This window comes from Ambystoma mexicanum, chromosome 10, assembly GCF_040938575.1.
Source record: "Ambystoma mexicanum isolate Mex_15411 chromosome 10, UKY_AmexF1_1, whole genome shotgun sequence".
Classification (NCBI taxonomy): Eukaryota; Metazoa; Chordata; class Amphibia; order Caudata; family Ambystomatidae; genus Ambystoma; species Ambystoma mexicanum.
Window position 1 is genome coordinate 231,721,974 of NC_090932.1, and position 16,645 is coordinate 231,738,618.

Here is a 16,645-nt window from a genome sequence, read left to right on the forward strand (position 1 = left end):
CTAAAATCGTACCCTTCACCACTCCATCCGTTGATGTCATGGCAGGGCAGTGGAAATCCAAATGGGGAGGGGAAAGGCCAAGGATAATGTATTGATTATTGATGTTTTTGTGCCCCCCCCCCTTTGGCCCCCACGGCTCTGGTTCATTGGACTTGATTCACAAAGCCATTGAGGAAATCCTCGCTAAGTGGGACAATGGGGGGGTTCAGGGTGCAATTTTACTTAGTGGTGACCTGAATGCTAGAGGCGTTAATGACTCAGGGGGCCTTGATTATAAAAACGCTCTAAGTCGAAGTATAATGCGACAGATGAAGGGAAATGAAAAGGGAAGAAGCTGGCTGAGGTTCTTGAAAGAATGGGATCTGACCCTAATCAGTGGCAGGGTCACGCGAGATGTCCCAGGCCAGTTAACCTGGATGGACACTCCAGGGCCACCCTGGTAATAATGTGGCCCCGGACCGGATCCGGGAGCTTAGGGTGACCCCGGAAGCATATATTGAACATGCAATTTTGTTGAGTATAGATATCTAGTTAGTTGTTTGAGAGCAGTTGGAAAATAAACAGGGGCCTAGTCAGGACCCACACAGGAAATCGAATTTATTGGTCTGTGGATAATCTCCACAAAGTGTCACGAGGTGCATTTAACGCACTCCAATACGATCTAAATAATATGGCTGATTTGTCCCCTGATGATTTTGAAAACTGGAGAAAAGAGTTGGCGCGGGGCATGGGGGCTGTCTGGGTTAATCGCCTGGCCATCCCTGTAAATGGCCATGTGAACACCTTTGATATCGTCATTCGCAATGACAAGCGTACATTAAGAAGAGCTATCAGATTCATCAAATGCTCTAAAGCAGATATGCCCGAGATGGTAAACCTGGCACAACGGGAGAAAAATAAATATAGGAACTGGCTTAAGCGCTGGGGCTTGACTATTAAGAATGCTCAATGGCAGCAAATGCTGGGTGACCTGAAGCCTAGGAACTTGCGCAGTATTTGGCAAATCCTTTCACAAGTAAAAAGTAAAGCCCCCAAAAACAACAAACCCTATAGGAGGAGAAGTATGGGAGGAGTATTTAGAAACGGGTAACGTCAAAGTTAATGTGTCGGTTTCTATGGACCCAGACTGTGGGTGCGAGTGTCCAGTAATACTTATGATTCACTGGTAGAAGCTATTACTAAACTAAAAACTAAGGTCTGAGGATTCTTTCTGGTCCTTCCGAAAACAACTGAAAACCTGGCTCTTCACACAGGAAATGCAGGACTAAGTCATGCTCACCAGTTAATAACCACGCTACACCTACAACACCCCAGGTTAAGATAACCTTACTGCCTACCTCGTTTCATCCTATTTCTTGTCATGCTCATGTGTAAATATGTAACCTTTGCTTTATTAACTATTATCATGTGTATGAGTAACTATGTAACAACAGTATTAACTCTTGTCTACCTCTGGGTTCGGAGTGCTATACAAATGGCTAAATAAATAAAAAGCTCCCGGCCCAAATGGGCTGTCCAATTTGGTCCTGATGACCTTCCTTGACACCTGGGTCTCTCTTCTTTTGGTCTTGTTCAAGAAAAGTGGTGTTATGCATAAGATACCGACTTCTTGGCAGCAGTCTGTTTTGGTCCCCATTTATAAAAAGGGAGACGGGCCCCTCCCGGACAATTACAGGTTGTTTTCAAGACGTCACGGGCAAACTGTATGGTTCACTGTTGGGTGAACCTCAGAGATGGGTGGACGCAGCAGGGATGCTATACCAATATCAAACAGGTTTTCAGCCTGGCTCCGCAACTGTACACAATATTGGGCTGTTAGACACTTTGCTTAAAAGGTTGGCTTGTAAAGATAGTCCAGATTTATGTCACATTTGTTGACTTGAAGACCGCATTCGACCGGGGAGATCGTAATGGATTGTGGTTTAAGTTGCGGATACTTGAATGCCTTCAATGGTTAATACATGCTATCAGGCTTTTCCATTAAAATAATTTTGCAAGAGTGTGTTTGGATGGATGTGTATGTGATTATTTCGAATACAAAAATGTCGACTTCGAAATGTTTGTGTTCAAAGTAATCACCCCACAGGTAAATGCCCTACATAGACCCTGCTCCCTCACCCCCTTACTTATCTTTTGGCGGCACATTTCGCTTTGTGCCACCGACTCCCATCAGCGCCAGTTCCCTTCACTTCTGTGGATGGGAACCGGCGACGCAGGATCCTTTTTTTTTAAAAAAAAAAAAAATTATTTTCAAAACGTTTTTGTTTTGGATGCAGGGGACACCCCCGCCACCCGTGATTTCATTAGAGCGAACAAGGTTGCGGGGGACACCCATGCAACCCCAGCTTCCCTTGTTCACTATAATAAAAACCGAATCTTCAAAATGTTCGGCATTGTATGTCATTTTGGTACAGCTGAATTGCGATAATTTCTACCATTTCGTTTTTTTTAACCAATTTATTTGTGCAATAACCATTTGGATAATGAGGGCAGTTTGTCCGGGCCAAGACGTATAAATAGGGGTGTCAAGCAAGGATGCTTGCTGGCTCCCATTTTGTATAATTTGTACATTACGGACCTGCCTGCTCACCTTCTAAAGAGCTCTAATTGTCCCTCAAAGATGGGTAGGTTAAAGATAGGGTGATGCAAACAAAGGGGGGTCTGGGAATCTCTCTACCAGCACGAACACAGCCCAATGACCTGTTCTTGGGTGAATAACCCCTGGGAGAGACTCTACCAAGTCTTTAGCTCACTGTCCTTTTCACAGAGAAGACATTTCCCCGCATATCATCCTTTGTCCTGCCCAGGGGCAATCCAGCGCCAAAATGCTAGGCAATTCTCCTCTGAACAAGAGTACCATCAGTAACCCCATACACGTGTTTCAGCCTTGTTGGGCATCATCAGTGAGGTGAAACTGTTGCCTCTCTAAGAACAGTGAGCAAGGGGTCCATGTCTGGATTGCCCTGTTAACTTAGGGTGAAACCCAAAGTTAATGTATGCAAACAAAGGGGGGTCTGCGAATCTCTCTACCAGCACGAACACAGCCCAATGACCTGTTCCTGGATGAATAACCCCTGGGAGAGACTCTACCAAGTCTTTAGCTCACTGTCCTTTTCACAGAGAAGACATTTCCCCGCATAACAGCCTTTGTCCTGCCCTGGGGCAGTCCAGCGCCGAAATGCTAGGCAATTCTCCTCTGAACAAGAGTACCATCAGTAACCCCATACACGTGTTTCAGCCTTGTTGGGCATCATCAGTGAGGTGAAACTGTTGCCTCTCTGAAGGACCAATGGTCGGAAATGCATTGGCCCATTTCTTATTTTCTGTATCCGAACAACTTCTGTCTGTATCTTGCTGGTTAAAGATTGTGAAAATTGATCGATCCCTTGTTGTAACTATGTGAAATTGCATTATAATACATTATATGAATGAGTTTGCAGTCTGTATGTAATTGTTTATTCATTTATACGCGGCATCTGGGCGTGTTAACAGGTCACATAGTTATGCAAGACATGGAAAAAAAGTACAGATATATAGGTATAATATTCGAAGCAGACCAGTTACAAAATAACGCATTTAGCGTGCAGTCTGATCTGAGGAGGTTCTCCCCAGTGTTTTTTCTGTGGTGAATTGTTTGTTATGTTAGGATGGTTTAAATTGGAAAGGGGTAGGAGGCAGGTCTGCCCACTTTCCCCTACTCCTTTTGTATGATGGTAATGAAGACACTAGCTATGGGTCTACGGTGAATCTCTGAGAAGCAAATCTTGAGGGTGGGCTCCCATTAAATCAAACGTGGTTGTTTTGCAGATGAAATGTGAGTACACCTTGCAGTTCCCATGAGTTCAATCCCACCATTGATGTGGATGCTATGGGATTAAAGCAAGGGTTTAGGCTTCTAGGCAAATTTTACTCAATCGGCTCTAATGCCATTGACGGTAGGTTCATCGGAGTTGGGGCACAGTTGGGACACTTCACATTCACTGTTAAATTGGAAGGTATACAGTATATGAGAATTAATCTAATACCCCCTGAAAGGATATCTTTGAGGCCAACTATACACCGCTCTGGGAAGTCCATCAAGAACAACGTACAGAGAAGGTCCAGACTTAAACGGTCGTGGATTGGAAAACTAGTTTCAATCAGAATGAATATTCTCGCAAGTCGTTATTTTAGTTTCTCCCAACCCAGTTACTGAATGCCTTCTCTGGGGTAACTGTGCTCAACTTCCTGTGGGGTGGCAAGACAGCTACGGCCTCTTATGCAGCATTAGTTCTACACAGGGAGTAGGGTGGGGTACGTTTTCTCAACCTGGAGAAATACTCCAGAGCCGCTGTACTTCGTGTGATGATCATCCGTGGTTCAAAAAGGAGAGACGGTGGGTTGGTTTAGAAAATGACATTTTGTATCCTTTAATGGTTGGGGAGTGGCTGTGGGTCACCAAGCTCCAACACAGGGGGCACCTCCCCACAGTGCCTCCACTCTTTTCCTCCATGAGGGGAATCTTTGAGGAAAAGAGTAAAAACTGAGGGGCTCTCTGCTTGGCCATCCCCTCCCCCATTAGCTACATCTGGATGCTATCCCATGAGGGATAGAATACAAGATCTTCAGCATTTTCAGAAGTGGTTGGAGGCTGGGCAGATATAATAGGAGGGCTTATTTAAAGGTTTTTCACCTGTTGGAAGAAGAATCTAACATTAGTCTCCTCTTTCTGTAGGTATCTCCCCCTTAGCTGTATTTTCATGAATGGGAATTGGGCCAACAATCTGAGCAGGGAATAAATCCCATTTGCAACGTTATTGGTTTCTCAGGTTGACCCTGGGGGTAGGCACTGGGGGCGGGGGGCTTCCTGACTCCAGGTATTTGATTACAAGAAAAATGAAAACGAATGGAGGACCCAGGACTCAATGGGAAAGGTGTCTCGGGTGGGACACATTGGATGAATTCTGGATGCTGCTGTGTGCTACAGCATGGAAAGTATCTTTAGCCTCCCACTACAAAATGCATGGGGTGAAGCTATTAATGTGATGGTAATAGGGTGAGACTATTAATGCGATGGCAATACCTGATAAAGCAACTCTCTAGTATGTTTTTGAACTTTTCCCCCTTTGTGCTGTAGGGGTTGAGGTGAAGAGGGAACCTATGGGCATATGCGTTGGGGTTGCACGATGGTCCAGGCATACTGGAAGGAAGTCAGATCATAGATTGAGACCCTATAGGGGCCATGGGGAGAGAAGAATCCTGTCCTTATTATTTGAGAATCTAAGGGAGGAGGGGAACTGGCAAGCCTTCCCACATATGGTACATCATTTTTGGCAGCAAGGACATGTTTGACAGTGAAGAGCTGTAGTGTACTGGCACAGGATGAATGACTTAAGAAAGCATGGGAATGCAAGTGATATGGAAAATGTGACTCTGTTGAAGTTTCTCCAAGTAATCTCCAGTAATCTCCAAGACACCTAAACAACACCTAAATGACAAATGGATCCCGTTCCTAGCCAAGTACAAATGGAGGAAGTATGGAGAGGCGCATCGAAGACACTGATGCTCTTACGAGTGTGCTTTAGTGAGAATATCTGAAGGAGATGTTTTAAACTCATGGTATGATGCCAGAAAGTTTAAGACAGAGAATTAATGAATGGGTCATTGTGACAATGTCGATGGGAATTGATGTGATGTTTCACCTTTGTTTTTCCTTTCTCTTCTGTTAATTCTGTTCATTATAGCGTGACTATTAGTTTAGACATTTATATAAAGTTATTACCTAGAATATATAAAATCTAATTTGCAAAAACTGAGACAAGCTGCAAAAAAATGAGTGATGTTTCCCATAAAGCGTTCTAGCAGTTACTGTAGCAAGTCTCTTTTTCTCTTAGGAAGCCCTATAGGAAGTCAGCATCATATGGTTATTATTTTCTTCTTTTTGTATACAAAGTTGCAAAAGAATAGTGGGGTATCGGGAGGTGTGAGGGGGAGATAAGGCACGCTCATGTCTCCCTATGAAAATGCATGGAGGTTATGTTGGGGATCCCTTTACAAACCATATATAATCCGTCAGGGCGCAGAGCTCATGGTGTGTTTTGTCTTATCTCCAAGTTTACCCTTCATCACAACCAAGAGTCAGTCCCTCCCAATCGACACCATTATCTATGTTTATTCATAACCTTTTTTCTCTACTTCTCTTACAGCAATCTGTGGTGGTGATGTGAAAAAAGACAGTGGCCACATCCAGTCCCCTAACTACCCTGATGATTACCGGCCAAGCAAAGTCTGCATCTGGAAGATTGTGGTGTCTGAGGGTTTCCATGTGGGCCTCACCTTTCAGTCCTTTGAGGTAATGTGGCAACATATTCACCACTAATTAGACATTGTTTAGCTGAAAGTGAAGGGATCAAAGTCTGCAGGGGTGCTGTAGTTCCAGGCAGCATAGAGAGCAGCAGCCATACTGCTATGTGATACCATAGTGCCATAAAGCACTGGGAGCAGTTATTGGGCTACAGCAAGGGGCTTCAGAACTATACAACATAGATGGGGTTCTAGTGTATTGAGGGCCAGAGCAATTCCACTGTGTTAGAATCAAAGGGGTCTGGAGTTCTACAGGGTGCTACACTGCTATTCACCGAAGGAAGAAAATTGCATTGAGTATTGTGAAATGCCACAGTGCCATGCAGCACACAGTACTGTACTTGGTGTATTATGAGGTCTACAGACCCAAGCAGTACTAAATGGAGATACCTGGCTACTGTGAGATCTAGTATCATATACTTTAGCGAGCAAGAACATTGTACTGTGTGGCACTGTAGTGTTTTACAATCCATAGAGAAGTGAGCAGGATATGGAATATGCCATATGGGGTTGTTAATGAGATTTGTCTTTAATCTTATTTTTACGGCCCCAGTATGTTAACCAACTTGGCTCACATGCTGTTTTCCACAGAGTTATTCAAACTCCAAGTTGTAGCATGGTTGAGTAGTGAAACCTAACTCTGTGGAAGTTAAAGGATGGTTAAATGGTACAGTAAACAAGTTTATAAGATGCACAATAATGGAACATTCAGACAATATATTTGTAAATTCTTTATATAAAAAGGTATGCAAAAAAACTAATGACAGGTAAGTAAATTCATGTTCAGAAACCGAGATCACCACAGAAAGCGTGAACCAACAGACTACCAAAGTGTTAGTCTCACAAAGTCCAAAAGGGCTTTTGATGAGTTTTAAGGGGGTTGTTCAGAACCACTATCGGTACATGGTTCAGAGAGACCAACCTTAGTGTGGACCCTAAGGGTTTGCATCAAATTAGACCAAACTTTTCACTGGTAATGTGACTGAGCAGTGAAGCATATACTTAGGAGTGAAGGCGACTGGTGTAAAGTACAGATGGTATCCGCAGAAATAACTGAATCAAAAATTACTGAATGAGAATTTACTGAATTTATTTGGTCGAATTTGTTAGGTATTTTGTAAATTGTTTAATATTATATAGATGTGGGGTTGGGTAAGGGTATACATGAAGTTGGGGGGAATTGTGGGGGAGTAAGGGAGGTCTCCTCTGCATTATTTAACAAATAATTCGACCATACAAAATTAGTAGTTATTTTCTTTTTCTGTAATTTCATGGTAAACCAGTACAGATGGCCTACACAATGGTGTTCAAGCAATACATATAAACATTTCACCTATTTTATTATAACCAGGCAGTTGCATCGAGAACAAGTACAAGTTAAGAAAACAAAAATCTATGTATAGGGCGCATTCATATATTCCCAGTAGGTACTTTTTCAAATCTAGTGCTTGCCTGGGATGGGGTGGCAGTGGCTGGGTGACCAATAGACCTATAGCCCATAGTAAAATCCTCTCTTCAAATATGCAATCTTGATTGAAGGCCTTGGCCCAGCATGAATCAGTGGGGATAACCGACCTTAATATGAAGGACAAGACATTCCTTGTGGCAAACCAGAGAACTTTCAGCAATACATGAGATACTGTTGAGCTTAGAAGCAGTGGATTGATTGCCAACCACAGATGAAATAATTTTGCACATTGCAGTGACCAACTTCTGGCATGAGTTTCAACACAAAATACCAGTGGAGGGAATTATTGTATGACATCTACATTTATTGACATATCTATTGGTCAAGACCCAGAGGAGCCTCTCTTACACTGAGATTCTGTAGTCTCAAGAGAAGTTAAAATTCTCTCATGAAACATAGCTGAATTCGGACCCGAATTAGAAGATGTGGATTTGGTGAGATTTATTCAAACACATGAAATATTCAGACTTCAGGAGATGTGGCAGCTGAGTGTAGCCGATTTTCAGGGTTATTCAGCTTTCAAGAGCTGCCAAAACAAAAGGGGAAAGCCATCAGGCGGGCTTCTGAGTTTTTCATTTCTCTTAACTCCAAGTTTAGTAACCTCAGAGTGTCTCCAATAACATTGACTTTAAAATTCAGAGTCTGTTGTCAAGGCTTGTCGTAGTAAATCTGTACAACTCAGTCAGCATGATACACAGGTAATTATTTCCATGGATACCATCTCATTGGATAGACTGTGGCAAAACTGCTCCAATTATCTTAACAACCTCTTAGTTGTAGCTGTGACTTTAATCTCTGACGGGTAAAAGCAGAGTTCTGTGACGAATCCTGAGATGTCATCACTTCTTCCTGAGTGGGAGCCTCTTCCCATGAGGACTGGGAGGTGAAGCCGCTACCCGATAGTCCCACCGGGAGATGGTACTCAGCGTGAGGATATCATGAGGAGAGACTCCCTCTGGAGAACATCTTTGAAGAATGCAGTACAATACCCCTGACCCTCCACCCAATTCCTATAACACTCCTCAGTCCATGAGGCCCACCTTATCGTCCCTCACTTCCATACCACCCACTTCCATGTATATGTGAGACTGAATACTGTACAGTTACTGAGAAGTGGAAGAGTAGGGATGACTTAATTAATATCTCCTTGACAGGTACTGAGACGAGGAGGAGGTGTGGAACAAAGAAGAGTCCTCCTAAGAACTTGAGTGAGCATTCTAGCTGCCATTGCTCATTCAACATAAAGAGAGAGGAAGGACTTGCCTTTGTGTCAGACCCTCCCAGGAGGATCCACAAGTCTGAGGCTGCTGCTGAAGGACCGAGGTGTCCCTATCCAGTCCGCTGTGCCTGGGCAGATCAAGGAACTGGAAGAGCGGAGGTCCAGGTGTTAGCAGCAACCAGACCTTTTGGTTATGGTAAGATGCGCAACCTGCCCAGAGGGAAGCACTGTGGAGCTGCAGCAGACACTGCGGAAGCAGCACAAGAACAAAAGAAACCGAATAAGAAGTCATAGAAGCATGTGACCAACAAAGAACAACTCGTAGAATCGCAGAAGGTACATGGGCTGTCGGGATCCTCAACCCCGGGGTCTGGGACCCAGATATGCTCAAGGAAAATATCTTCAGTAATTGGCCATATGATAGTACCTGGCAGGAGAGGCTCAGGCGAGGACACAGTTAATGGAGCTAGGCTCCTGACATCACTAATGCTAATGGCCTATAGGAGGCCTCGGTTGTAGCGCACGCACGGTAGGCTGGACGTTTGAGGGCATTTTCTTTGCGCGTAGTAAATAAAGAAAGCTGTTCTCAATCGGTGGCTCCTGCTTTCATTTATTCCCGTCCGCTCACAGCTGGACAAGCAACAGATATATCGGGTGACGCCAGGAGGACGTGCTCGATACCCGGTTGGTAACCTAACACAAAGTCATGTTCCACAAGTAGGTGCTATTGGTGTGGGCTGACTTTTCCTCATGATCCCGGTCTGGCGTTTGGACAGAAATGCTCTGTGGGCGAAAAAACCACTTTGCCATTGTATGCAACGCACCGCTACCTCAACCGCAGGGGTCCACTTATGCTGCAGTGAGGTAAGAACCAGCACCACGCAACACTATGCCGAGGAGAGACATCACTAATAGACGAGATGTCGTAAGGTATGTATATCAAGTCGCAGGAAGGTCTCCCTCACACTCGTCAGTGGCAGAAAGAAAACCCTGTGACTATGCATGCATGATGAAGGTGAAGACGACAATGGGCGAGAGTGATGTCAGCATGAGGATAGGGAACCATCCGGCCAACTTTGTGATTGATACTGGAGCCACGCTCAACATCATATGCATAGCTGCGTATCAAAAAAATGTGGAACCCCCACACCTGGTTCCGTCTGAACTGAAGATATTCCAGTGGGAAGCAAAGGGCCCTGTACGCAATCACCACAACTCTGGTTTAAGGGCAGACACACGCATACGGAGCTGCATGACCTACAGGGTGAAGTCCCTGGAAGCAAGGTTGCTGCCATAACGAGAATCTCACCCCTAGAAAACGTCAGCGATGTCTGACCATTTCTAGGAATGGCAAGAAATTGCAGCAGGTATCTATGCGATTTTGCCACTGTCAGCGCCCCACTCCGAGATCTTCCCAAACAGGGATGTACTTTTCAGTGGACCTCAGAGTGTCAGGAAGCATTCGGGCAGATCAAGCAGGGCATAGCATCTACGGAACACATAGCCTATTTCAATCCAGATTTTCGTACAACATTGAAGGTGGATGCTAGTCCGGTAGGATTAGGTGCCATTCTGACACAGCTTCGACCAGGATGAGAAATGCTGAGACAGGTGGTTGCATATGCCAGCAAAAAGCTGCTGGACGTGGAAATGAAATATTCGCAGCCAGAATAAGAAGAGCTAACAGTCGTGGTGGGCATGTGAGCACTTTCAAATGTTTCTCTTGGGGAAGGCGTTCAGTCGTCACGGATCATCAAGTGCTAGTAACCAAATATGGAAATCTGCATTGCAAAATGCCTCCTCGCATAGAAAGATGGGGCATTCGCTTACACGACTTTGATTTTACCATAATGTACAAGCCAGGCAATGAGTACAATCCACCGGACTTCATGTCACATTACCAGTTGCCCGACAAATCTCCAGAAACATCTATGGTCGAAGAATACGTCAACTTTCTCACACAACAAGGAACTCTGGAAATATTCACAGCCAAAACACTGAACACAATCAGCAGGATGGGCTGCTACGTACACTACAGGACATTCAGTTCTGGTAGATGGAGAGAAGTAGAGTTCAGTAATACCCCAGAGCAAGCTGCATTCAACCAGATACATAGGGAGCTGTCGATATCAGCCGACGGGCTGATGATGCGAGGACATCGCATAGTCATCCATGAGAGCCTGCGAGAACAGATTGTCAATTTAGCTGATGAAGGGCATAGGGGTGTTGTAGCCGCCAAACGACTGATTAGGGACACCATGTGGTTCCCAAGTCTTGAGATGGTGGAACACGCCGTCCACGCATGCCACATTTGTCAAAGCACTTCAAGAGCGACCTCCTGAACCCCTATAAATCTCTTAACTGCCAGAATGACCCTGGACGCATCTCGTTATTGACTTTTTCAGACCATTTGGCGAAAACAAATACTGGATGGTCGTGATGGATGAATTCTCACGGTTCCCTCTTGTCCAGGTGCTGACCTCCGCCGCAGCCAGTTCAGTAATGCCCGAGCTGGATAACATATTTTCAGCATGGGGCATTCCAGCAATGTTAAAGTCGGAGAATTGATCACCGTTCAGCAGCTTCGAGTTTGCTTGATTCATGGAACACATGGGTATACAGCACAGGAATATCATGCCGATATAGCCTCAAGAAAAAGGCATGATCGAGAGGTTCATGGGGAGCCTAAAGAAGTTACTGCAGCAAAATGAACTATGCTCCATGTCCATCAATCAGGCTGTTTGCAACATGTTTAGAGACTACAGAAACTCCCCGCATGTGACGACAGGACAATGCCCATCAAAACTAATGTTTGGCCTAAGGACACGAAACAGATTGCCACACAGTACGGCTGTGCTGGTGAGAGAATGTGAGCTACGAATAGTAGATGGAGAAAAAAAAAAGGACCATGAAGGAATACGCCGGCGTCCGGCGCCATGCCGCCTAGTCAAATCTTCAGTGCAGCGACAAAGTACTGGTGTGACAGATGCAAAGCAAGAAAACAGACTCCAGGTTTGATCCTGTACCTCTGGTAATCGCTCACGTTAAGGGTCCATTGATCACTGCCAGATCTCCACACAGGGTCATCACGAGAAACGCGTCACACTTAAAGTTGTTCAAAGAAGGCGAGCAGCGCAGTGAGGAGGAAGAAAGCGAAGTGCCTATGCCAGGGGTGATGGAGCGGAACAAGAAGTTGAAGCAAGACCAGCAGTGTCCACGAGATGCGGGAGACGTGTGAGAAACCCGAGGGTGTCTCACCTACTAGTCCCCGGGGATCTGTCATCCAGGTGGGCAGGACATGGCCATCACTATTGGATCCAGTTCCTTGGGGTGGACCAGTGGGGGAGGATGACCTGGGCGAGGGGTCTGCAGGGAGTGGAAGTGGGACACTGAGTTTTGAGACGTGGTACCCCCTTCCCTGTAAAACCTTTCCCCTATCCTAACGTGTAGATTGTTTAGAAGCTCTACCCCTCGCCCCTTTCCCCACATGAACACTTTCTTACACGATAAGACAACGGACTAACGCCAGAGCTGTTTACCTGACTTGTCCCAATACACGGGTCAGCCAATTGACCATAATCATGCACACCTGATGGCCCTTTGCCTTCCCCACAGGGATAAAAGGTGGAGCACAAAAGCACACTCCGATCAAGACCGAACGTACGAGGAGACCATTACACTTAGCTGGCAGTTCAAACGGAAAAGAAAGGTGGCGAGACCTGGAAGGATGGTGAAGGGGGAATAGCCCTTGCCATTTTCAAATCAGAACCACAAAGCCTCCTTAAGGGAAAGCAGAAGACCAGGTGCTACAGCTGGTGTGCGAAGCAGCAGACGTCAATGGTACACGGGAGCATCATGCTTTGATATCGCAGGCGTAGAGGCAAGCTGGCTACCGTGGTACTATACTTGACTCCAGAGAACAAAGAAGCCAAAGGTGTTCAGCACATCCGGTGACTCGGAGGAAGCTGATCGTAAACCGAACTGCGTTGAGCTCAATGTTGCAAGTGGCAACATTTCTGAAGGCAAGGAATCTGAAAGACAAAGAACTTGTGTATGTGATTGAACTTTAAAGAAAACCCAGTAAAGGTCCAGGTGCAGAGTGGTCGGCACCTTGTGTGTGATCATTTTGAAAGACTCTGACTGGGACCTATTTTTTGAAACTACAAGAACCAGAAGCCCAAGAAAGGGTGGCGTGAGGCATCAGAGTGGTCCTATAAGGGTAAGGTCAAATCTCTTATATAATTGAAACTCTGACTCATGGCCAGAGGAAAGCTAGGGGAAGGGAGCCCAGCTTTCCGAGAAGGTTGTGAACTGTAAATTGTGGCAAGTGTGAACCCGGTGGAGGGAGGCCCAAACTACAAGGAAGATCCGAGCCAGACGGTGGGAGATCCTAGGGGCGAGGGGCAATGGCCCAAGGTGCAAGATCACAGAGAGAAACTTTGTTTATTTCAGGAATTCACATCAAGAGTCGTACACCAGTGAACATTGTGTCGACAAGAGTAAACCCGGTCGCGGGTTGTCCGTCGTGGGGAATTGTTTCAAAAGAACATTTGACTCATACAGGCAACATTTGAAAAGCTGTAGTGAACCTGAGGGAGGCCCAAGTTGCAAGAAGGATCCGAGCCCGGCGGAGGGAGATCCGAGGGGGACAGAGAAATCGCCCCTAAGGTACAAGAGTACCGAAGTAATTTTTTTCGTTTTTTTAAAAAAAATTTAAGCAGCCCACTGTCTAAGGCAAGAGACTTTTACAAGAAGGAGCCTCTGAAGGTTTTTGATACTGATGAACTGAACTGGGAGCCTCGTCCTGAGGAGGCCAAGGAGTGTGCTCTGCTCGAGAGTCCCGTCTTGTCCTGTGCCTGTGCTTCAAACGTGGGGAAGGGAGACCTAGCCATACCATCGTGACTTTTCATTTTGTGGACGCTTCTTTCTTTTCTGGTGAACATTATCCCACACTCTTTTTGTAGTTTAGTAGTAAGGATTGGCAATAGTTTTTTTTTTTTCTTTCATAAGCCCTTTTTATTTGACAAAACGCCACTAGGACTGCTAATCTAATGCCTCACCCATTATAAAGTTCAATAAACACCCTTTAACTGTGATCACTTGTGTCTTTACTGTTGCCACCATGAGTTGCTTACACGTGTCATGCGTTCACTGCATCTCATTGAAGGGATGTGACCATAGAACTGTAAGTGAACATTTTGTTAATTTGTCGGAGGGAAGATGTTGTGTCCGGCGAGGACACAGTTAATGGAGCTAGGCTCCAGACGTCACTAATGCTGATGGCCTATAGGAGGCCCGGGTTGTAGCGCATGTACAGTAGGTTGGATGCTTGAGGGAATTTTCTTCACGCGCTTTAAATAAAGAAAACTGTTCTCAATCCATGGCTCCTGCTTTCATTTATTCCAGTCGGCTCACAGCTGGATACTGCTGCGTGCAGACCCGACACCAGACACATCAGGAACACATTACAGAGAAGAAAATGGGGTTGAGGACCTGCAACCTGGGTAAGAGATCCTCACGAGCCATCTTCTTCGTGGCAGTACCTGGAAGGCGAGTGAACCAGATCTGACTAGCCGAAGCCCTAAAGAAATCCAGGTCTGGGACCCTCACCAGCAAGTTTGTTTATGAGAAAGGCAAGAGGAAGGGAGACCTGCTGGCATTGTGAACTGTGATAAAAATCCAGAGAAAAGCCAGGGGAAGGTAGTCATTCCTCCTGGTGTTGTGAACCATAAAACTAAAGCCAAGAAGGGACAGGAAAAGGAAGAAATTCCCTCTGGTGTTGTGAAATCATGAAACCAAGTGAAAAGAGAGTCCGGGGGACGGGAGTCATTTCCCCCTGGCTTTGTGTGGGGGGAAAAACACTGAGAGCCAGACATCGGGAGAAGGGAGTCATTCTCCTGGTAATTGAGTTTACAAGAAGGATCAAACCAGTGATCCAGGGGAAGGGAGTCATTCCCCCCTGGTGAGAGACATGCAAACAGAATTGTGCCGTCTAGTCCAGGAGGAAGGAGTCATTCTTCTGTACCAAGAACATTGGTACAACTTTAGTTTAGTTAGAAGTGTAAGCGATAGAGATAGGGACCTTTGACTAAGCACAGTGGACTCTTTTTTTTTTTTTTTTATTTTTTTTTTTTTATTTTTTTTTCAGTTGCAATGACATCCTGACAGACCCATTAGTACATTTAGTTGAGGCAGAGAAACCCTTCATGGATACAGGGAAAGGTAGGTCTTCTCTTTATTTTGATCTTAAATAAGTCAATATCAATTATTACTCCACTTGTGCGTCGTTCTCCTCCTTCTGCATCCTTACAATTCCTAGAGACTGAAAAAGAGAAACATGCATATGGCATACACGCACTTTTCTTTTGAGACAATGGGCCTCATTACGACCCAGGCGGTAAGTTACCGCCTGGATCGTACCTTTACCACCATGGCGTAAACTATGTTTACGCCATGGTGGTTGGCGGACTTAACGCCCCATTCCGAGGTTGGCGGGGCGGTAAGTCCCCAATCCCCATTTACCCTTCCCCATTCCCATTTCTGCCCCATAGGGCATAATGGGAGTGGGGAAGGCGTTAATTACGCCACCGTAAATTACGGTGGCGTAATTAACAACAAGGTCCCTTAGCGCCATGGATTTTAACACCTGCTAAAAGCAGGTGTTAAATCCTCCATGGCGCTAAGGGACCTCGGAATCAGGCAGTAAGGGTCGGCGATGTTTACGCCGCCGTAAACCCCTTACCGCCTGGGTCCTAATGAGGCCCAATATACCTTACTCTGAAGGCATACATTTCTGGAAGCATTTACTCAAATTGGACTTTGTTTACATGGAGCTTGTCGTAATATGTTTACCTTCTTTCATAAGGGCAGAGTAATATATATAATGGATTACACTCTGTTCTGAGTCGGAGAATAGTAGTTGAAGTCTTTCAAGGTGTTACCCAGGCCCTAGAAGCAATCATAATCCACAAAGTTTGTCCATTTAGTCCCAGGAATGAGAATCTGAGAAAATAACAAATCTAGTCTCAATTTACACAGACCCCTAACTGGAACAGCTTTAGGTAGCACTCCTCAAATCAACAGAAAATGTAGATTAATGTATTCCAAAGACTACCCCTTAAGAGCAACACATTAACAATTTCCAGGGAATAAGTAGCCTTTGCTCAGCTAACTACTTTCGTTAACACTCTGCTTACGTCGATTCTAAGTGATCTGACCACGGCTGATTTTGCCGCGGCCGGAACGTTCGCATGAGAAAGGTGCGAACTACCAAATGTTTGCACCTTTCTCATGTGAACACACTTACATACTACGGGGGCTGCAGGGGTTTCCCCCGCAACCCCCCGCTCACTATACTGTAAAGTATAGTGAGCGGGGGTGTTGCGGGGGAAACCCCTGCAGCCTCCGTTTTTTTTCTTCATTCTTTTTTTTTTTTGTTGCGGGTGTGCCACTGGGGCGTCGCCCGCAACTCCCCGCTCACTATGCCACACAGCAGTCTTTTTTTTTTTTTTTTAACTTACCTGCAATGCTACCACCAAAGGTTCGAACTTTTGGTGTTCGAACCTTCGGTGGTAGCATTTTTCGGTCGTTTTGTACGGTTAGACCTTTTTGTTCGG

General features: G+C 45.3%; 1 protein-coding gene across 2 annotated transcripts in view; it reads left to right on the forward strand.

Annotated features, from left to right (window-relative positions):
* Positions 1 to 16,645, forward strand: part of BMP1 (bone morphogenetic protein 1) — a 984,430-nt gene that overhangs the window by 509,212 nt on the left and 458,573 nt on the right. For both annotated transcript variants that reach the window (XM_069617748.1, XM_069617749.1), the window contains exon 11: positions 6,186 to 6,331. In XM_069617748.1, the coding sequence (XP_069473849.1) occupies positions 6,186 to 6,331 (146 nt within the window). The remainder of the gene's footprint in view (positions 1 to 6,185; positions 6,332 to 16,645) is intronic.